This window comes from Gopherus flavomarginatus, chromosome 4 (assembly GCF_025201925.1).
Source record: "Gopherus flavomarginatus isolate rGopFla2 chromosome 4, rGopFla2.mat.asm, whole genome shotgun sequence".
NCBI classification, from domain to species: domain Eukaryota; kingdom Metazoa; phylum Chordata; order Testudines; family Testudinidae; genus Gopherus; species Gopherus flavomarginatus.
In genome coordinates, this window is record NC_066620.1 from 211,772,027 (window position 1) to 211,795,828 (window position 23,802).

At 47.1% G+C, this 23,802-nt stretch overlaps 1 protein-coding gene across 1 annotated transcript in view; it reads right to left on the bottom strand.

Annotated features, from left to right (window-relative positions):
- Window positions 1-248: 248 nt before the first annotated feature.
- Window positions 249-23,802, bottom strand: part of LOC127050134 (uncharacterized) — a 54,756-nt gene continuing 31,202 nt past the window's right edge. The window contains exons 4-5 of the mRNA XM_050951660.1: window positions 4,233-4,996; window positions 249-1,894 (exon numbers count right to left, since the gene is read on the bottom strand). Coding sequence (XP_050807617.1) covers window positions 1,853-1,894; window positions 4,233-4,996 — 806 coding nt within the window. The 3' untranslated portion in view covers window positions 249-1,852. The remainder of the gene's footprint in view (window positions 1,895-4,232; window positions 4,997-23,802) is intronic.

A 23,802-nucleotide genomic window follows, 5' to 3' on the forward strand; every position in this document is an offset into this window, starting at 1 on the left:
AGAAACAGGGTTGAATAAAGTGTGATTGAAATACCACCCTCTTCAGCTAGAGAGTCACCCTTTGTTAAGGTTCAATTTATAACGACGCAGGTTAATATCACAGGTTAATAAATGAGGGGATAAATATGTTATAGACAGTTACAAGGTAACAGCAGGTGTTATAGATAGTTATAAGCCATTGGTTCTAAGCAACCTCTCACTGTGCTGGATTCTGTAACAATCTATGAACCATTTATTAATCACCGATTAACCATTTAAAAACTACTTACAAACAAAACCTTAATACAAATGAAAAAATACACACATTTCACAGTGAGAATGGTTTCTTACCCTGTGGACGTTCATAGCCCCAGGCAGAGCAGAATGATGGAAATTTTTGTTTAAGAGGTGGTTGTGTGAGCTCTCTGCTGGGTAGTCAAGCTTTAAGATTTCCTGTCAAATGTTATTTGGCAGTTCTTGTGGGTGGGAGACAGACTTCAGATGGGTCTTGATCTTGATTCCTCCTTACAATATGAACACACTCATCTCTGTTGGGTTTATTTTCAGGACAGCTAATGGGGGGAGGGCAGAATTCTCTGGCACAACCCCCAGCCATTTTCCGCGAAATGCTTTTCAGAGGCTTGGCTCAGATATTTGTTTGTCTTAACTCTGAATAACCAGGTTGATAACGAGAAGGGATGGCCCTTTCACTTGCACCAAACACTATCAGATGCAGCTCTGAACAACATCCCCACTGGCACTTTGACAAAGTTACAGTGATCATACTAACAGTCACAAGGCATCAGCTTCTGTAGTCATGACCTACTCAAAATAGGTAAGTCAGGCTGGGACATGCTGACAGTATATTTTAGCTCAGGTAGAGTACTGGGTCCAATTCTCCTCTGCTAGTGTAATTCAGCAGTAACACTACTGAAGCCAATGGATTTATGCCAGTATCAGAGAGCAGATTCAGGGGGAAACTGAGATAAGGCTACAGATTACTATCAGATTGCAGCAGGGCTATTAATTCCCAGACCAAGTGCTAGAGAAAGAGAAATTTGGTAAGTTACTATTTGGTCTGATAAACATCTGGGCTTCTACAGAATTAGACCTGAGTTTCCAAAAGCCACCTCTTAGCAGCCCTGTGGGACATGGTGACCTAGACTGATTTGCTCCTGCCTGCATAATGCACTGAAATCACCCTGCTTGTTCTGCTTTCCCCTGGGGACTTCCAAGACACGCTCTTCATTTCTGAAACCTTGCTGCACCCAGCCAGGGAATGCTTCTTCGAGGGCATTCGGTTAATAGCCAAGACTTCATCACAGCTGAGTGCACAGCTATTGTACCACACTGTTGTACAGCGCTGGCTTTCAAACCCTGGAATAACAGTTGGGTGGGAGGGAGGGAGGGCTCTGGCAGCTTCTGTACAACGCTGTCTCCAAAAGTGCAGACATCCCTTCCCAGTGTGTAGGTCTCAGGAGGATACTGGTGGAGATCTATCACTCCCTTAGTCTCCCTGTAACTCTCAGAGCCTGTCATGTTGTGCTCCATGCTCAAACACGATTAGGATCAGTTTCTTCAACAGCTGCTGCGGGTAAGACATGCTGTTCCAGCACCTCTGATGGAGCTGTCGACACTGCGACATCAGTGGCAGCAGAACATTCCTAACTGAGATCTCTAAGGAAGTCCTTGGTGTATCTGGGTAACACCATTAACAGGATAGAGGCGGGAGCTAGGGATGCTTTAGTGTCAGGCGTGGCTTCATGGCGTCCCTCCACGAAAGGTCAGGAAACGTCTGCCTCTCCTGGTAGGGCCAGTCAGGTTTGGAGTTCTCTCTGCACTCGATGTAGCCTTCCCCGGAAGTTGGGGCTCCTCATTCTTCTGGCTGGGCTATGATGGTTGGCATCTCACTGTCCTGAGGGACGACAGAGAGGAAAGCAGAAGCCTGTTAGCATGAGCAATAATTAGAGATGGATCCAAAGCGGCTCCAAGTCCAAACTTCTCCAGAGTTTGGCAGCAGCCAGATCTGGGAGTCTGGTCCAGACTTCTCTAAGATAATAATAATGTTATAGTGCCTCTATAGTGCCCACTAAACCCAGCTCATCTGTTTCGTTACAAGAGAAGGTTTTGTCTTTTCCCTCTTTTGGAAGAAGCTTCAGGCCTGATCATGATGGATGGCTTTGTGGACCATCCAAGCCAAGGGGAGACTAGGATACTATTCCCTGCTGTGTTGCTGATTTTCTGTACAACGCTCAGCTTGTTAATGTTGCCCTTCTCTGTCTCTGTTTTCTCATCTATCGAAGGGAGATGATGGCAAGGGATGACACCTGCTCAGGCCAGGCCAGAGCTTTGGCAGGGTAGAATCATAGGTTTTAAGGCCAGAAGGGACAATTGGGATTATCTAGTCTCCTGTATAACACAGGCTGGAGAAACTCACTGAGTCCTGCATCAAGCCCATATCTTGTGATTTAGCTTTGTGGATGTGATGCTTACTGTACGTGCCAGCAAGTTGGATGGGTCACAGTTAGAAATGCTTGTGAATCAAAGGCCTGTCTCAGCTTGGTCAAGAGAAAAAAGAACCCATATTTTCTCCCACACATCATGGGAAAGATGTGAAACCCCCCGGGGATTTCTGAGTACAGATTCAGGGCTGATGTCCATGTTCACACCAGCACCCAATCTGCCCCAGTGACTTCAGATAGGATTTCTGCCATGTTTTATTTGAAGTGAGTTCTCTGGATTCCCCTCTTCTCCCACTACATGTCATTTCCTAGCGTCAGAGCTGGGCTGATGTGCAGGATTCTATTGGAGAGGTCCGAAGCTCACCCACCAGCCGGTGCTGCAAAGTCTGCGCTAGCTACCGACTCGGTAATACTGAGATCAGCTCAGTTAGCTCCTTCCACATGCCGCTGTCCCTCCTACCCCCTCAGTGTGCCATTGCCCCTCTCCCAAATTGTTCAGCCTTCCCTATCCCCTCCACCTCCAATGCCTCTCTCCAGGGCCTGCTCCACCCCCTCCCCTCCTCCTCTCATCCTGGTCTCTCCCTCCTCCTCCCAAATAGCTCTAAACCTCCGGAGAAGATGGGATCAAGATGCAGAACGAGGGGACACATGAACCAGAAGCATCAAGAGGTGTCCGTAAATTACATAACACACTGGGAGATAGCTGGGTCCTTAATGTTGCATGAGTGCTTGTTTCCGTGTTACAAAGGGGTGGGTGGGTCTTGAAAAATCACCACAAAACATGTTATGCAATTGATGGATGGCCCCTAAACCACATGGGCTTCGCTCATCTAGTAGCGTGTTTCCTCTACGGCCACTTTCCCAGATCAGCATTTCTGGTGCAAAGAATGTACCGGGCAGGCGCGAGATAACCCCAGGTCTGCGGGGCGTGGGTGGAGATTGGCTTCGGAATAAGGAACGTGCCTCGGAGAGGGAGAGAGGAGAGCCACAGGCTGGGCTACATAGTTACAAGAAGAAGAAGAAGAAAAAAAACCCAAACCAAACAGGGGCCTTGATAATAGTGGTGCTGACTCGGAAAGATAGGAGTCTTTAAAGTTCAGTCACTGCGGGGACGTTTAAGCTCAGTGCAGCAACAGCCTGAACCAAAGCCCATTGGGGTCAGTGAGGAGCTTTCTGTTAACTTCACTGGGCTGTGGATCCGGCCCCAAGAGCAGAAGGAGTGTCTGACTGGAGGGACAGGGGAGACTTCAAAGTGAATTAACAGGTCAGGATGCAATTCCCCAGGACGGAATTCAGCCAGGAGACTGGGGTTAAGACTCCATCTATACTGAAACTACCATGCCATGGGATCTTTAACTCCACAACATCCAAGGTCCCGCTCACGTCCCATCCATCAGACAGCACCTCCAGTCGCAGAGTGCGCCCGGCACCATGGTGGGGCATCCAATGAGCACAGACTTGGGGAGGAGCTGTACATACCGAGTGCCAAACAACACTCCCTTCAGCATCTGGCAGGTCCCCCAACCAAGTACTGGCCAGGCCCAGCCCTGGGGAGCTTAGGAGAGCTGATAAGATCACAGCAGAGTAGTAGCTCAAATATTCCTTTGGAGGCTCCTAGCTGATAGAGAAGGAGACAGCCAGAAGCCTCCCCTTCGAAACGTCTGGAGAAGGGGGAGCAGGGAGAAATCCCAGCCTAGATCAAACAGAACCTCACAGGCGAGAGGGCAGGAGATGTTCAGGGAACTCAGGGCCCGTTGAACATCAGGCCAGGCAGAGGGCCCCCTGCATTACCTGCGTCTCAGACCCCAGGCTCCCCAGGGTTTCATAGATCACATCCAAGTGCTTTTCTGGTAGGGGCGGAGGCTCCTCCTCTTCCGGCTCTGTGGACGCGTCTGGGCTTGCAGGTGGTGTGTGCCCGGGAGACCTGGATTTCTTACACACTCGCGCGTACATCGCCCTTAGCTTCTTCTCCCTTTCAGTCAAGGATTCATTCACGGCATCTTCCTCCAAGACAAGTTCCTGCCACTCCAGAGGTGACTCCCTGGGCTCCCCACTGAAACCATCAACCACAAGCGGCTCCTGTTTGCTAGTGCGTCGTGGCAGTGTTTCCCCTGGCTCACTCTCCTCACCCCCTGCAGTAGCATGGCCTGAGTTCATATTAGGGCCTTCTGCGGTGTCAGCACTTAGTTCATACAAACTCCCTCGGTAGCAAGTGATTCCTTTATCCCGGATGCTTTCGTAGATTGGACCATATGCATCCTGACTGGAACTAAGCTGCTCTGCCGTCATTACATGCACATTCCTTGGAGCCACTGGGAGCTCCCGGAACTGCAAAGAGTCTGGGGAAGTTGAGTTTTTCTGAGAAGTAGTTGGGGAGCGGCTTCCCAAGTCACCTAGGGCTGATGCTCTGGATTCTCTCTCCCCTCGATGGTTTTCTGGAGAGGAGTCCAAATCCTTTGTGCGGCTGGAGCCTCCTGGCTGAGGATGGGAGTTTCCAGTGAAGCCATTTATCTGCCTTTGGGCTGGTGCTCCCGGGTCGCTGGGCAAAGAGCTGCCTGCAGAAAGAAACGCAGAATGAAAGACTGACCCAAATCCATGATCCTCGTTTTAATTAAACTAAAGTAGGACAAACGAGGCAACTGCAACAAGAGGAAAACCAGCTGGGTGAGCAAACTCTGCTGGGTAGGTGGAGAGTGCATTGCAGCACGTTTTCAAGCAACATACTTGGGATGGGGGCAGAGCCGTATCTAGGGATTTTTTTGCCCGAGGCAAGGGACAGGGGCAGCATGTTTGGCTCTTCAGTGGCGGGTTCCTTTCGGAGGGAAGCACCTGCCGCCAAATTGCTGCCATTCTTCGGCGGCAATTCAGCGTCTGGTCCTTCCTTCCGAGAGGGACTGGGGGACCCGCCGCCGAATTTCTGCTGAAGAGCCGGACGTGCCACCCCTCTTCTTTGCTGACTACCAGTGGCAATTAGGCGACGGGTCCCTCAGTCCCTCTCAGAGGGAACGACTTGCCGCCAAATTGCCGTCGAAAGAGAGACTTTCTGTGCCTTTCACCTTCTGCGCCCGAGGCAAGTGCCTTACTTGCCTTGCCCTTGTTACGGCACTGGATGAGAGGTTCTGCACCCTGATGCCCCCAAGCATCATCACAAACTCTCAAGACTTTCAAGGATCAGTTTCTTTCTCTCTAATCCCTTAGCAAACCTGTGACTCCCTGGGTATGTCCTAGGGCTAATCTCTTGGGTGCCAACTCATCTTCAGCATATTCAAGACAATGTGTGTCTAGGATGGGACTCACTCCAACTGCCAGGGTGCGACGTGGGAAGAGGGATCACACTCTCTCTCTCAAGATAGCTGTCATGGATGACAAGATGTTTATTCACAGCTCTGCACAGAAAATCAGCTCTGCCTGGTTTGGGTTTTAAAATCCCTGGCCATAGTGCTCCAGCAGAACAAGATTTTTGCACTGAACTTCCTTAATTTAAAAAGGACTGAGTGAACATGCACAAATAAATGCCCTGTGGCAGTGGTTCTCCACCTTTTCCATGCCAGGACCCTTCTACAACCTCAACCCATCTAACTGGAATCCCTGTCTGTGACACCAAGTGCCAATGATGACCCACTACTCTGAGTCAGCAACTCTTCAGGCCTGACAGTCTCACTACACCTAACACCGTTGTCAGGCTACATATGCAACAGGTGGCGTGTAATATAGCACTGGAAGACTCATAACTCACTGCTCATTAATATTATTGTATGGTGTACAAACGGGTAGCGTATGCAAAACTACAAACACATGCTGAAAATATGTTCTTAGAAGTACCCCACAAGGTACACCTCTACCCTGATATAACGTGACCCGATATAACATGAATTCGGATATAACGCGGTAAAGCTGCTCTCCAAGGGTGGTGGGGCTGCACGCTTTTGGCGGATCAAAGCAAGTTTGATCTAACGTAGTTTCACCTGTAAAGCGGTAAGATTTTTTGGCTCCCGAGGACAGCGTTATATCGGGGTAGAACTGTACCTCGTCCTACACAAAGGAATGTGGTTCCACCTTCTTGAATGCGTCTCCACTGTAAGTTAGGCAAGGTGTGACCAAAGACAAAGAAAAGCATGTTTATATGCAAGGTAAACAAAGCCTTAAAGACAGCAAGTGGGGAAAGATGAATACTTAGCAATCTCCATAGGGGATGGCAACTGCATGCCAGAGAGACCTCCTGCCTCTTGAAGCAAGGTCAATGAACTTTGGGAAGGCAGCTCAGCATCTCCATTCCAGAAGGGAAGAGAAGCTTGGTCTAGGCTTGCTTTTCAAGAATTATTGGGCTATGAAGACAGGTGGTCTGAATCTCAAATGATAAGCAACTGAATCAACTGATTGTACACACTATTACTGTACTATAAAAGTGTATAGAATAAGGTCTTTTATGAAAGCCTGTGACACTCTGATGATTAACGTCATTGTGAAATGTCTGTTTTACCACTACACGAGGAATTATGGATACTCACTGATATCATGCTTTAACCAGAGTTTTTCTCCCTGGGAAGGCAGCAATCTAACTGTCTGCAAAGTAAATTAAGCATTGTGGAATCAAAACAATGGAGGCTGTATTTACATACAAATCAGCAGGGAGATGGGAAGTCCACAGGAAAGGAAGGACAGCAGGAAGCTTTTCTGCCTCTTGTAACAGGGTCAATGAACTTTGGGAGAGGGGCTGTTAACAGGGAGTTTCGCAAGGGAGTTTGGAAGGGGAGTGAGAAGGGGGCAAGGTTCTTTAAAACCTGTAAACTAAACTACATTCAAAACTTCTTGATTTAAACAAAACTCTTCATTAACTAGGTAGCTGCAGGAGACAATGCAGGCAGAAGCCCAGCAGCAGAGTGGGGGCTATCCAGTTTATTGCGCTGAGTGCAGCATGTATGATTACCTGCCCTGTGGGCGGGTGGCACATGTGTGCATTCGGTGCAAGGAGCTCCTGGCCCTCAGAGACCACATACGGGCTTTGGAGGCCAGGCTGGCGGAACTGGAGGAGCTAAGGGAGGCAGAGAGGTAGGTTGAGGCGGCTTTCCAGGACACTGTAGAATTGTCCCACCTCTGGACAGACAGCCCCTGCACTGTTGAGGAGGCTGAAAGGCCCAGGGAAGCAGAACAGTCAATGAGAGCAGAGGGAAACTGTCCCATAGTTGGGACCCTCCTTCCAGATGGTGTTAGGGTATCGTCTCACACTGAAGTTACCTCTCTGGGGGAGGGAACTCCAGTCACTAGGAAAAGGCAGGTGTTAGTAATGAGAGATTCAATCATTAGCAGGGCCGGCTCTAGCCATTTCACTGCCCCAAGCATGGCTGCACACCGTGGGGGGGCGCTCTGCCGCTTGCCGATCCCGCGGCTCCGGTGGATCTCTCACAGACGTGGCTGAGGAGGGTCCGCTGGTCCCGCGGCTCCGGTGGACCTCCCGCAGGCGGGAGGTCCAGCGGAGCTGCCTGCCGCCCTCCCAGCGACCGGCAGAGCGCCCCTGCAGCATGCTGCCCCAAGCACGCGCATGGCATGCTGGGGCTTGGAGCCGGCCCTGATCATTAGAAACAGATAGCTGGGTTTGTGATGATTGGGAGAACCGTATGGTGACTTGCCTACCTGGTGCGAAGGTTGCGGATCTCTCGAGGCATCTGGATAGACTTATGTATAGTCCTGGGGAGGAGCCAGTGGTCGTGGTACATGTGGGTACCAATGACATAGGCAACGGTAGGAGAGACATCTTGGAGGCCAAATTTAGGCTGCTAGGGAAGAGACTGAAATCCAGGACCTCTATGGTGGCATTCTCAGAAATGCTCCCAGTTCCACGCACAGGGCCAGGTAGGCAGACAGAGCTTCAGAGTCTCAATGTGTGGATGAGACAATGGTGTAGAGAGGAGGGTTTTAGATTCATTAGGAACTGGGGAAATTTTTGGGATGGGGAGAGCCTATGCAGGAGAGATGGGCTCCACCTAAACCAAAGTGGAGCCATACTGCTAGCACTTAACATTAAAAAGGTTGCAGAGCAGTTTTTAAACTAGGAGATGGGAGAAAGCCGACTGCTGCAGAGGGGCACATGGATAGGACAGAGACTTCTCTTAGAGGAGAGTCTATTGAGAGAGAATCTCCAGGTTATAGTCAGGAGCAGAGGATGGAAGAGGATAATGTAAGGGCCAGATCAGCCAAGAAACATTCACATAAAGAATCGGACACATCAGAAAAGGGCCAACAAATAAAGAGTGACAAGTTTTTAAAGTGCTTGTACAAAAATGCTAGAAGTCTAAATAATAAGCTGGCTGAACTAGAGTGCCTTGTGATAAAGGAGGATATTGATATAATAGACATCACAGAAACCTGGTGGACTGAGGACAATCAATGGGACATAATCATTCTGGGGTACAAAATATATTGGAAGGACAGAACTGGTCAGGTGAGGGCGGGGGAGTGGCACTATATGTGAAAGAAAATGTAGAATCAAATGAAGTAAAAATCTTAAGTGAATCCACATGTTCCACAGAATCTCTATGGATAAGGATCTATTATCGACCACCTGACCAGGACAATGATAGTGACAATGAAATGCTAAGGGAAATTAGGCTATCAAAATTAAGAACTCAATAATAGTGGTGGATTTCAATTATCCCCATATTGACTGGGAACATGTCACCTGAAGATGAAATGCAGAGACAAAATTTCTCAATATTTTAAATGACTGCTTCTTGGAGCAGCTGGTACAGGAACCCACAAAGGGAGAGGCAACTCTCGATTTAATCCTGATTGGAGCACAGAAGCTGGTCCAAGAGGTAACTATAAGAGGATCGCTTGGAAATAATGACCTAATATAAAAACATTTAACATCCCTGTGGTGGGAAGAACATCTCAACAGCCCAACACTGTGGCATTTAATTTAAAACGGGGGAAATATGCAAAAATGAGGAGGTTAGTTAAACAGAAATTAAAAGGTACAGTGACTAAAGTGAAATCCCTGCAAGCTGCATGGACACTTTTTAAAGACACCATAATAGAGGCCCAACTTCAATATATACCCCAAATTAAGAAACACAGTAAAAGAACTAAAAAAGAGCCACCGCGGCTTAACAATCATGTAAAAGAAAGAGTGAGAGATAAAAAGACTTCCTTTAAAAAGTGGAAGTCAAATCCTAGTGAGGCAAATAGAAAGAAGCATAAACACTGCCAAATTAAGTGTAAAAATATAATATGAAAAGCCAAAGAAGAGTTTGAAGAATGACTAGCCAAAAACTCAAAAAGTAATAACAAAATGTTTTTTAAGTACATCAGAAGCAGGAAGCCTGCTAAACAACCAGTGGGACCCCTTGATGATCAAGATAGAAAAGGAGCACTTAAAGACAATAAAGTCATTGTGGAGAAACTAAATGGATTCTTTGCTTCAGTCTTCACGGATGAGGATATTAGGGAGATTCCCAAACCTGAGCTGGCTTTTGTAGGTGACAAATCTGAGGAATTGTCACAGATTGAGGTGTCACTAGAGGAGGTTTTGGAATTCATTGATAACCTTAACAAGTCACCGGGACCAGATGACATTCACTCAAGAGTTCTGAAAGAATTCAAAAGTGAAGTTGCAGAACTGTTAACTATGGTTTGTAACCTGTCCTTTAAATCAGCTTCGGTACCCAGTGATTGGAAAATAGCTAATGTAACGCCAATATTTAAAAAGGGCTCTAGAGGTGATTATGGCAATTATAGACTGGTAAGTCTAACATCAGTACCAGGCAAATTAGTTGAAACAATAGTTAAGAATAAAATTGTCACTCACATAGAAGAACATAAATTGTTGGGCAATAGTCAACATGGTTTCTGTAAAGGGAAATCGTGTCTTACTAATCTATCAGAGTTCTTTGAAGGGGTCAACAAACTTGTGGACAAGGGGGATTCAGTGGACATAGCGTACTTAGATTTCCAAAAAGCCTTTGACAAGGTCCCTCACCAAAGGCTCTTACGTAAATTAAGTTGTCATGGGACAAAAGGGAAGGTCCTTTCATGGATTGAGAACTGGTTAAAAGACAGGGAACAAAGGGTAGGAATAAATGGTAAATTCTAAGAATGGAGAGGGGTAACTAGTGGTATTCCCCCAGGATCAGTCCTAGGACCAATCCTATTCAACTTATTCATAAATGATCTGGAGAAAGGGGTAAACAGTGAGGTGGCGAAGTTTGCAGATGATACTAAACTGCTCAAAATAGTTAAGACCAAAGCAGACTGGGAAGAACTTCAAAAAGATCTCACAAAACTAAGTGATTGGGCAACAAAATGGCAAATGAATTTTAATGTGGATAAATGTAAAGTAATGCACACTGGAAGAAATAACCCCAACTATACCTACAATATGATGGGGGCTAATTTAGCTATAAGTAATCAGGAAAAAGATCTTGGAGTCATCGTGGATAGTCCTCTGAAGATGTCCAAGCAGTGTGCAGCGGCAGTCAAAAAAAGCAAACAGGATGTTAGGATTCTTAAAAAAGGGATAGAGAAAAAGATGGAGAATATCTTATTGCCCTTATATAAATCCATGGTACGCCCACATCTTGAATACTGTGTACAGATGTGGTCTCCTCATCTCAAAAAAGATATACTGGCATTAGAAAAGGTTCAGAGAAGGGCAACTAAACTGATTAGGGGTTTGGAACGGGTCCCATATGAGGAGAGATTAAAGAGCTAGGACTCTTCAGCTTGGAAAAGAGGAGACTAAGGGGGGATATGATAGAGGTATACAAAATCATGAGTGATGTGGAGAAAGTAGATAAGGAAAAGTTATTTACTTATTCCCATAATACAAGAACTAGGGGTCACCAAATGAAATTAATGGTCAGCAGGTTTAAAACAAATAAAAGGAAGTTCTTCTTCACACAGCGCACAGTCAACTTGTGGAACTCCTTACCTGAGGAGGTTGTGGAGGCTAGGACTATAACAGCGTTTAAAAGAGAACCTGACAAATTCATGGAGGTTAAGTCCATTAATGGCTATTAGCCAGGATGGGTAAGGAATGGTGTCCCTAGCCTCTGTTTGTCAGAGGGTGGAGATGGGTGGCAGGAGAGAGATCACTTGATCATTACCTGTTAGGTTCACTCCCTCTGGGGCACCTGGCATTGGCCACTGTTGGTAGACAGGATACTGGACTAGATGGACCTTTGGGCTGACCCAGTATGGCCGTTCTTATGTTCTTATATAAGCAGCGACAGAAACGCACTTTGGTAGCCATCACTTGGGAGATTAAAGGGGCCAGAGTTCTTGGAAACACAGAACATTGGATCCTTCAGCCAAGGGGCTGAAGTTTCTGGGAACTGAACACAGGTGAGAAACCTGCTTAGGCAAAGATTGTAACTTGCTGAAATTAAGTTTTAGTCTTAGAAATATAGTTTTTACTTCTGTTTGTTTGTAACCATTTCTGTCTTTACTCTTTATACTTGGGATCAGTTAAACCCATGACTTTTACTATAAAGCAGTTCAGGCCTGTTATTAAATAAAAGTCTTTGTCAAACCCCAGTTAAATTTACGAGGTGTAGCATATTGTCTCTTTAAAGGATTAACTAACTGAATAACTTCTGGGAGTGTTCCAGGAGAGGGCTGGACACCACAGAGAGATGTCTCTGGGGAATTCAGGAATTGGGGTTCATTGTTTGTTACCTACAAGGCAAGATCTGGGCTGGCAGAGCCCTGAAGAGTTTGCTAGCAAGGCAGACAAGCCGGTGTATCAGGGAGTTGTCACACAGTAAAACTCTGACTTGTTGAGAGGGGGTAGCACAGTAAATCTCAATTCTGGGAAACCCAGCAGAGTGTAACAGGGCAGATGCCGGTGTTGGGAAAACTCAGGATTGGGAGGGTGTTGGGGTCACTCTGCAAACAGGAACTGGATGGTGGAAGCCAGAGTTAGACCCACATGCTGGTAGGCTGGCTGTAGGGGTGAGGACTGTGAACAGAGGCAGCATAGCATTCAAGGCACCCAGAGTCGTAGAGTGAGAGGTGACACAGCCCCTTATTGGTCTGAGTTGAACCCCACAGCATCACACCCTCCCAGTTGGCAGTACCTGAAGGGCAGGGGGGGTCATGCCCTGACACCCATTTGTGAGCCCCGACTGGGAACCTATGGTCCACAGAGGGCCAGCATAGGACCATCCATGCTGAAGGATCCAGTGGGATTATGTGGTGCACAGGAGTTGGCCCTGTGCACAAGGGTGTATTGCACCTCATTTGCATTTATTTCAACTGAAGGTTCGAATCTGCAGAGATCCCAGTCCAGCAAAAACTGAGATACAGTAAATCTCCTCCAATAGGTGATCCCACATCCTAACTGATCACTTTAAAATAACCCCATAAATCAATGGGCATTAAACAGCCACCCTTCAAGAAGGCTAAAGGTCTAGTCAAATGAGATCAGAACTTTATAGAATCCCATTACCAGTACCTAGCTGCCCTTCCAAGAAGCAATGGAATATAGCGACTATGTGCCATTCCCAACCTGCTCTGAAATACAGCCCCCACTCCGTGTAAAGCCAAAACTCACACCCTTCCCAGGTTTGGTTAACAATAATACAACAAAGATCTGATCACTCCTCCCCAGGCTTGGCTGTTCCTAGGATTCCTCCCTGAGGAATGCTCAACCCACGCTCTAGACCCTCTTTTTCTGGAGAGTCATTACCAGCAGTCAAAAAGGCAAACAGAATGTTGGGAATCATTAGGAAAGGGACAGATAAGAAGACAGAAAATATCATATTGCCTCTATATAAATCCATGGTACACCCACAGCTTGAATACTACATGCAGATGTGGTTGCCCCATCTCAAAAAAGATCTATTGGAATTGGAAAAGGTTCAGAAATGGGCAAGAAAAATGATTAGGGGTATGGAACAGCTTCTATCTGAGGACAAGATTAATAAGACTGGGACTTTTCAGCTTGGAAAAGAGATGACTTAGGGAGGATACGATTGAGACTATAAAATCGTGACTGGTGTGGAGAAAGTCAATAAGAAAGTGTTATTTACTCCTTCTCATAACACAAGAACTAAGGATCACCAAATGAAATGAATAGGCAGCAGGTTTAAAACTAAAAGGCAGTATTTCTTCACATAACACAGTCAACCTGTGGAACTCTTTGCCAGCGGATGTTGTGAAGGCCAAGACTATAACAGGGTTCAAAAAAGAACTAGATAAATTCATGGAGGATAGGTCCATCAATGGCTATTAGCCAGGATGGGCAGGAATGGTGTCCCTAGCCTCTGTTTGCCAGTTAGCTGGGAATGAGCGACAGGGATGAATCACTTGATGATCACCTGTTCTGTTCATTCTCTCTGGGGCACCTGGCATTGGCCACTGTCAGAAGACAGGATACTGGGCTAGATGGACTGATCTGACCCAATATGGCCATTCTTACATTCTTATATCCAGGTGACAAGCCACCTGCCCCGGTAAGTCAGCAGAACCCACTTCACCCTTTCCTGGCAGGATCAAACACCCGATAGCAGGAAAGGGATGTTTCAGGCAAATTGCCAGCCTGTTATAGACTTTGCAATTTACCAGAGAAGTTCCCTGTACACCAACAGAAAGTGGGGATGTTAGAATCAATTAGAGATTTCAGTGAAACCTGTTTAACAAAATCTACCTAGAATCTCTATTTTAACAAAATACAAGCAGGGACAAACCCTCAAACAAATCTGGGTCCAATAAATACAGCACAAAGTGGAAGGCTGGTCTAGTGGTTACATCACAGAGCCCTGGAAGAGCTGGGTTCCATTCCCAACTATCCCACAGTCTTCCTATGTGACCCTGAAGTAAGTCACTTAATCTATCTGTGCCTCAGGTCCAAAGCTGTAAAATGGGCTTGATGAAAACACTTTCTTTCTCCTTCCATTTAGGCTGCAAGATCTTTAGGCACGGATGATGCCCTTAGAATCTGTATGCCAGAAGCTGTGAATGGCAACAGGGGATGGATCACTCAATGATTACATGTTATGGTCATTCACTCTCAAGCACCTGACATTGGCCACTGTCGGAAGACAGGATATTGGGCAAATAGATCCTTGGTCTGACCCAGTATGGCCATTCTTCTGAAGCATCTGTGTCTTATTATGCCTTTGTACAGTGCCTGGTACAATGGGGCTTTGATCTCAGATGGGGTCTTCAATCACTACCATCATAAAAGCATTAATAGTGATAGAAACCCATATTCTGTTTTTTCCTTCTTTAAATGTAATTTTAGAATGTTACGCTTATGAAAATTGGGTACATTTGTGAATCTCACTTACAAAAAACTAATCGTAACAGCTGGAATGAATCTGTTATTTGAACATCAGTTAATTTTTATTGGCCTTTTGGCTAAGAAAGTGGAGTAATAATTCTAAATGTCTATGTAGGCACAGCCTTCAGGTTTTATAGAAACAGGCAACTATAAATCCTATGACCATTAGAAATGTTTCCATATTTTTTAAGCAAATTTTTGAGGGGTTCGGATTTAAAATATGCCTCTGCAGCAACTGCAACCCAGACATCGCAGTGCTATGCTAATGCAGGAGTACTAAAAAGTGAAAACGTCTAGAAAACAAAAGTTATATGGGCCAGTCCAGAACTAAGGGGACATTAAATAAAATGGAAGGGCAGCAAATTCAAAACTAATGAAGGGAAATACTTGTTCACAAAACACATAATTAGACTGTGGAACTCATTGCCACAAAGTATTATTGAGGCCAAGGGTTTAGGAGGGTTCAAAAAGAAGGAATGAGATATGTATATGAATAACAATAGAAGTTCTGGCGTTCACAATTCAAGCAGGATTTTGATGGTGGGGGGTTCAAAGCAGAGCCACGAGAATGATCAAAGGATTGGAAAACACACCTTATAGTGAAAGGCTCTAGGTACTCAGTCTGTTAAGTTTATCAAAGAAAAGGTTAAGAGGTGACTTGATCACAGTCTATAAGTATTTACACGGGGAACAAAAATTTAGTGAATGGCCCATCCATCTAACAGAAATAGGTCTAACAATATTCAATGGCTGGAAGCTGAAACTAGACAAATTCACACTGGAAATAAGGCACAATTTTTTAACGGGGAGGGTAATTAACCATTGGAACAACCGGTTGAGGGTCATGGTGGCAACTTTCAAATCAAGATTGGATGCTGTTCTAAAAGATCCACTCTAGTTCAAACAGGGATTAATTCAGGGCAGTCCTATGGCCTGTGTTATACAGGAGGTCAGACCTGATCACAATGAATAATATCCAGAGTTATAATAATTCATGATAAAATAGTTAACAGGAGCTTGGGAAGGGATCTAAACCCTCTGGCTCCAGGGCACAAGGAACATCCCTGGGGACAGGTTATCTTATCACTGCCTACATTGAGGTGTCTTGTATTTGCCCTGAAGCAGCTAGTACTGGCCACTGTCAGAGAGAGGGTATTGGGACACATGGGTGAGTGGTCTGAGGTGCTCTGGCAATTCCTAAATTCCTATTTTTGTTGTCTAAAGTTAACAGGACAAGAGAAGAAACAAACAGCAAAAAGGGTAAAAACTGCACTGGAACTTCCAGTGTTAATCATCTGTGGTGTTACCACCTCCCCAGGCAAGGGCATTCGTAACCACACAATGCACTGTGCTGTGCTGACTGTAACCTACACTTATAGGGCTCTGGACTTGAAGAGTCCCTGTGCTTGATGGCCATTGCCTGCTCCCTCTGCCTTCCAGTGCCCTGGCGGAGCACAGTAGGAGACACAAAGATGTTGCCTGTCCCCCCATGCACCAGCAGTGTGGGCGGAGGGGGAAGAGAATGGCTTCCCGGGCCCCTGTAGATACAACAGGCTGACGAGCCACTGCTGGTTCTCCCCTGGCTCCGATGGGGACGAAAGAGAAGCCTGGCTAGCATCTACCGCAGTGACACAAGGCGACGAGCAAACATCCCTCAATCCCCTTCTTAAAATGAAGGTTCTCGACAAAACAAACAAACAGGCTGTGTGGTATGTGCAACACCTGACTCCAGAGGATTTGGGCCAGCCAGTCTATTTCTGGGACCTGTTTCTTTCGCTGCCAGGTCTTCATCTCGGAGCACTGCACACTCTGCAGCACAGACAGGGATCAGGCCGAGGCAGGTTCTAACACTTGCTTAGCTGGTCTATTCTTCCTAACCACGGAGGACCATAGTATTCAAGTCCACAGGGCGCAGAATGTTGATTCTTGCAGCGAGTTTATTTCTATAGTCAAATATTTATTTAAGAAGGGGCTCTCTACACCCCATACGGGATTTGTCAACAGCGGTGCTCAGCAAAGCTCTACGCTAAGCAGGTTTGTTCACCTAAAGAAGAAAAAGCTTTTGAAAGAGACTTACTTGAATTCTGAGGCACTGGCGCAGTATTTAACATACCCCAAAAGTCCTCGCCCTTTTACCTAAGTGCCCTGTTGTTGCTGAAAAATAGAATCTACTTCCTCATCTGATCTACGGCTGCTCAAAGCCTAGCTCCCCAGTTGGTGACCCACAGGCTTATGCACCCAGAAAGCTGAACACAGTGTGATGTAAAACATACAAGCTGTGGGTACGGCAGGAGTCACTGGATGGTGGTGTTTCATGTAATCCCATCAGTTCTATTTCTTAATGTAAAGCAATGTCCAGTCTTTGAAGAAATGCTTCATTGTCATTTGTTTCATGATACAGTTGCTTTCGGGAAAGCAGCAAGGGAGTTTCCTCTGTGCCAGGCTCTCTCTAACCAGAGTCAGGTTTTGGGGCAGAGCAGCTCCCTGGGAGCCAGGCATTGGTGTTTGGGCTGAGATTCCTGACGGAGGAGTTTGCCTGCATGCTGTTTGTGACCACCTCTGTTCCAGTACTGGTGTATGCGCGTAAAAAAATAAGTTACGCTAACAACATACTCTGACTCCACATTCCAGATTCTTTCCCAACAATAATGGGAGATGAAAGGCTCTGACCTTCGGTACTGTGTGCAGAGGGGAGGCCACTGTGGACTGAAATAGGCGGGGGGAACTCTCCCCACACCAGCCACAGAGGAGTGGGAGTTCACCCACGCCTAGCAGTGATGGAGAGCTCCTGCTGCTTTTAGCAGAAGAGGGGGAGCTGAACTCCCTGCCTCACTTTAACCCCTATGGTGAAAGATCATATCACCTTTCTACCCTTGTGAGCAGGCGGGGCATTTGCCTATCAGAGGTGCACGTCAGGTCAATGTTGGGAGCTTTGGGTTGGTTAGAGGGTGGTGGGGAACGTCTCAGTCACTCACCGCACATTTGCACATTTGTAACTAATATGCAATTATGTAATAGGGATCTTGAATTCATACAAAAGTGGGCATAGGTCTATTTATAAACTAATCCGTCACAGGTTAATAGGATATAATTGGCTGTTGCGTATTACGGTCTGGTAATCCAGCCCAGATTACATGTGCATGAAACTGAGTGCTGGAATATAACAGACATACACGCCACCACCATCCTCGTGTCAAACCACTACCATTGTCTGACCTGGATCTTGCTGCCTGCTCTTCCCCGGAGCAGCAGCGAACATCACATATCACAGCGTGAGCAGTGCCAGCAGCCACAGTCTTTTGAAGCTTTGTGAGTAGAGGGAGAGGAAGCAAGCAGGGGCCTGCAGAGCCAAGGTGTCGCAGCCAAGGCTCTGCTTGTCTCCAAAACTGCACCCACCCTGTACCACAGGGCATGACCCGATGAGCAACGAACGCACACGCTCTCCCTCGCACCCTTCCAAACCCACAGATGCTGAAAGGTTTCTTCCAGAAAAGCAAACTCCATGTGGTTGAGACAGGGCTGTGGCTCTCCCAGGCCCAGCCAGGTTTACACTGCCTCTGTATTAAGTGCTCCTTGCGCAACCTGTTGCATGAGACTCATACCAAGGAGCCAATCCCAGAAAGTGGAATAAGGGTGCGGCACAGAGCAGTGCTACTAGGAGTCGGCTCTTTATTGCCTGGCATAGGGCAGGGTTACTAAAGATTAACACCCCCTGTCACATGGCAGGGGTCAGGCTCCACTGGCTCCAATTCAATGCAAATAGAGCTGCAGCTAAAAATAACCACCACACGCCTAACCCAGCCAACAACATGCATGAACACGCATACAGACGCTAGCCCGGCGGTCAGAACTGACAACCTGAGCCCCACAACAGACCAGAGGGTTATTCTGCCTCTCATTCAACATCTGGCCCTCGCTGCTCTCTCTGAACCTCAAAGGCTTTTCTGATCCCAGGGTCAGAGCAGGCTGTCACGCTGCTGATGGGAGAGCTGCCAATCGCCCTGGCTGTTTTCCATGGTCACTGACTGGGTGGGCATATGTTAATTCTGTTAGCAGTGCGCACGCTGTCTCCAATCCCTCCCACCCCCCTTCCCAGTCACACTGGCACCAAAAGAGAGAGAGGCACCAAATAGCTCCACCGCCAGGGAACCAAAATTCCACCACCCAGGCTTAAAGGGGCCAACAGCACCCTAAAAAGGTTTCTTCTCCTTTTAAAAGTCTCTTCAGCCACCTAAAGGGGTCACTGAGACCAAGATAAGGGGGGAAGAGCAGGGGCTTGTCAAGTGCTCTCCCCTCCAGGGAAAGAGGCAAGTGTAATGAGGCGGAGGACCCTACTGCAAGCCCTTAGCATGGCAGAATGCACAAGCAGCAAGCAGCCTGAGCCAGAGCTGAGTCCCGGCTATGCAAGAAGGCACTCCCTATTCCCTCCATGACGGGAAATTTCACTAAAGCAAGTGCCCAGGTAGTTCAAGAATCTGCAGCAATACAGGGAGCAGCATTTGTCCCTTCCGATCGCGGGTCTGGGGCTGTGACTGGAAAAGTCTGCTGGGCCCACGGCAGGTCACGGGATATTTGACTTTACAGATCTATCTCCTACTTACTTCCCAACCCCCTTCCCACTTCCACCCCGCAATGGAGTTAGTGGCCAATACCTTGTGGAAGTCAGAGATTCATTTCTGAGATGGAACCCCAACCTTCAGAGGCAACAGCTGCTAAAATCATACACTGAACTTTCCGAGGAGCAAAAAGTTCTTCACAAATATTAATGAGCTAAACATCAAAGCACCTTTGTGAGAGCAGAGAGGTGTCATCTCCCTTTTCTGGATGGGGAAGTTGAGGCATAAGGCAGGGAAGTAACGCACCCCCAAACTCAAAGAGGAAATCAGCGAGGCCAGCATTAGAGCTTTGATCCTGCAATTACATTGCTAACCTTATCGACCATCCTTCCTTCGCCCTCCCCGCTCCGATCTGCAGTCACAGTGCCTCTGGGAGATAGCCTGGGGCATACCCTGAAATGGAGACAGGGGGGTTAAAAGACACATGCAGCCACAAGCAGCATCCGAGACGGGATTAGAACTCTATAAATCCTGGCTCCCAGACCGCAAGACCCCTTTCCCGCAGCACTGCGCAAGCAAGGCATCAGGTGCAGAGAGACTGCAAACCACCCAGCACGCAGCACAGCGTTCGTTTCAACAGCCAAAGCTACACTTGGGCTTTTTGTCCCCCCTAAGTTTTAACTCTTGCTCAGGGTTTACATTCCTGTTCTGCAGCCTGTGGGGAAATCATCTCAGCACAGCTCCCGTTTCCTCATCTCCCCCCACCCCACTCCAGCCAGGGGGCGCTTAGCCAGGCTCCCTGCTAATTAGCTCCCAAAACAACCTATCATCTTCTCAGCGAGGCGTCTCACAGGGAAACCACAATGATTCATCAGGAACAGCAGCAGCCATTGTTCTGAGCCCTGCATGTCAGATGCCTATTCCTCACCCATCACGTCCACACTCCCTGAAGAAACCCAGTGACCAGAGGCCAGGAAGTCACAAGGTTCCCCTCTTCTGCCTTCCCCCAGGGCTCACACTCAAAGCTTTTCAAAGCAGGGAGCTGGGGGGGTGCCAGGCCTGGAACGCACCGGCCGTGTCTCAGCATAGGAAGCAGAGGGGCTACACCACGTCCCCTCGGAGCCACTGCCTGCCTAAGCCTGTTCTGAAATCTCAATCCAGCGCTATCATCACAAAGCCTGCCCTTCTCGCTGCCTCACCTGCCTCTGTAGCTCCTTTCCTGGGCAGAGGCATCACCAACCAATGGGCAGAAAAAGGAAGTGCCCCTTTATCATTTATTAGTAGTTAGATCTGCGGTCCCCCAGCTGAGGTCTGCAGAGTGCTCTGCAGAGAACCAGCTGGTCACCCGATGCTGGCTCCTCCTCCTCATTTCTGACTGTTACATTGCATTAATAAAGCACACAATACACAAGTGTCCTAATGTCACTCTACCACATGAGTAACAGCTGCAATTGCCATAGGGACATTATGAGATTGTGAATGAGAAGAGAGTGGATGGTTGTAAATGGGACAGGCCGGCTACGGGGAACAGAATGCGAAGTGTCCACAAGGCAATCTCTAGTAAGATGAGCTCTGCTCCGTTACAAAGCCTGAGAACCTCTCAGATTTTGGGGAGCCTTGCTTGATGAAGTGCCACAGAATTTGCCCGCTTCAAGAGTGACAAATGATTCCAGGGGCCCAACTTGAGGTACCTTAAAAACAGGCCTGATTTTTGGAAAGTGCTGAGCACCCACCCTCTGAAAATTAGCTTAAGACGTCTCAACTTGGGCATTCGCAACCACTAGTCACTTTTTGGCCTCTCTTTGTCAAGCGCCCTGCCTCTACTTTGCTACACAACGCTTCCCATCATATGAACAACGCTAAATAACGTATTACTGCGGACAGGTAAGTAGAAAAGAAACTCTCATTCAACTATCCTTTTGTTTGATATGCAGGCGGACTTTGAAATTTTAAGACTGCAGATTGATTTCTCGTATTGGAGTGTTACACGTACTTATTATTTTGTTAAAAAAGCTTCCCCATGTCAAGTGGCTTCAGGCCAATACAAAACCCAGATATGGGGACATTGTGAAACCACAATTGACAGGAGACGGCTAGCAGCACCACTTACTGAACAGAGTCAAGTCTCTTCTAAACCAACAACAAACCATTCTAGTGAAGTGAATGTGCTAGTGTAGCAGGGCCCTCTAGTAGACATAAATAAAACTGCTTTACTGCGCATCAAAGTTCCTAGACTGACACCAGCTAATGGAGAATCTCCTTTCCCTCTGATGGTGGGGAGCTGCGCTTTTGGATCAGGAGAATCCAAGCTCTAGCTCTGTTGTGAAGTGCAAAGTGGAGCACAGCATAGCATGTATCTATACTGTACAATTAACGCAGACTTTTAGTAGAGTTTTAGACTTAACCCCTCTACTGTCTACACAGAAAAACCTTTGGCCTGGGTGCGGAGGGGCTTTAAGCTTGGGCTAGTTCACTTGGCTGGGGTGTAGGTTACTTGAATTCAGACTGGAACTCATCCACTTTGCAATGAGGATGCCTGCTAAGTCTCTGGAGCGCTGACCGTCCTCCAATGCCTTCCGACAAGTCCCTTGAATGACAGGCAAGCTCTCCTGCAACTGACATAACTGACTGACACAGCACAAAGAACCAGGAGCTTCAGTCCCAGCCACACCCGGGTGAGTACAGAACTAGTGAACATGCAAATAGGACTTTGCAGTAGGGATGCTCGCACCTGGGCTAGACTGACTCGGGTGCTGACCACTGAGGCTAACTGTGCCGTGTAGACACAGCCCTGGTGCCAGTGCTGATGTTCCTAGGCGGCAAACAATTTGTTCCAATGCAATCAGACCCTTGCCCTGTTCCAAATCAATAGCTATTTTTAGGAGATCTACTCTTCTTCCTAAATGTCTAAACTGCTTTGTTCTAGTCATTGTTAGCGTCGGATAATTTTAAAAGTGAGTCAATATCTCAGTCATTTTAGAATCATTATCAAACTGTCACCCCCATTTCATTCACTGGCCTAATTTCCACTGAGTGTTTCCTTCCTCCAATATACCTGTTAGAGCCTCTCCATTTTCTCCTGCCCTTATCTTTTCCCTGCGCCTTGTTACTGACTCTCAGACCTGCTTTGATTGCCTTTTCCAATCGCAGTCGAGGTATTTGACTATTCCTTTCTTGATCTGACGCTGTGGAAGCCACACTGGCCACTGCTTGTTCCAAGCATCTCTTTTCAGAGGTCGTGGAGTTTGATTTGGTCTGGTGGCTGCTGGGATTCCCCAGCCTTCTTCTCCACAGGTTGATTTTAATTCGCCCTTCGGCTGCAGATTTAATTCTCCAAAACCGTCTCTCCTGAAATCTTATTCCCCTGGCCTGCTTCATTCCGCGGTCCTGTTCCTGGGGTAGGGAATGTAAGAAGCTGCTGCTCACTGCTAACAAGCTCCCTTAGTATTTCCTTGCTCTCAGGCACTTCTTTCATCCAGACTGATCAGGTGTTGAGAAGAGTTCCAGCCAGAAGCATAAATATCAAGCTTCCTGTAATGTTCACCTGCAGGCCAGGGAGAGCTGAAGCTGCTCAGTATTTGTCAGATATCAGCAAGGTATCAGTTCCTTATGCTGTGGCTGCTCCGTGCTCTCTCTGTTCCTAGAAACACCAGTGACTGCAAGCCATACACAGTCAGGACATTGGTATAGCTCAAGGGAGACAGAGGGCTGGTCTACACTTAGGTGGGGAATCGATCTAAGATACGCAACTTCAGCTACATGAATAGTGTAGTTGAAGTATCTTAGATCGAGTTACCTACCGTCCTCACGGCGCGGGATCAACATCCGCGGCTCCCCCTGTCGACTCCGCTACCGCCATTCGCTTTGGTGGAGTTCTGGAGTCAACGGGAGTGCATTCGGTGATCGATATATCGCGTCTAGATGAGACACGATATATCGATCCCTGAGAAATTGATTGCTACCCACCGATACAGCCGGTAGTGAAGACGTACCCAGAGAATAACAACCAGCACTGAAAGCAGTTGCTTTATGGAATAAGCTGTGCCAACAACTCACAAGTGACCCTACAGTATCAAACGGTGCATCCAACTGTGTGCTCACAAGTAACTCTACAATAATAAAGGGCACGCAGACTAGCTCTGCAATAACACACAGGCACATGGTGCCCGTACTCACAAACTACTTGACTGCCTGCCCGTTTACTGGGTCTGGGAGGACAAAGACGCATTTCATAAGAATTTTCAGATTTCAGGTGCAATCTAACAAGATTGGGAACAAGCACATAAATATTAGTTGTAAAACACCATGCAAACGTTCCAGGAAATTCTGAGAGGAAGCAGCTGGGTATCATAGGTTATAAAGTCAGAAGGGACCATTGTGATCATTTAGTTGGCCCTCCAGCATAACACAAGACCTAGAACTCCCTGGAATTAACTCCTGCTGGAACTAGAGCAGCCCTTTTAGAAAAATACCCAGTCTTGATTTTAAAATGTCCAGCGATGGAGCATCCACCATGACCCTTGGT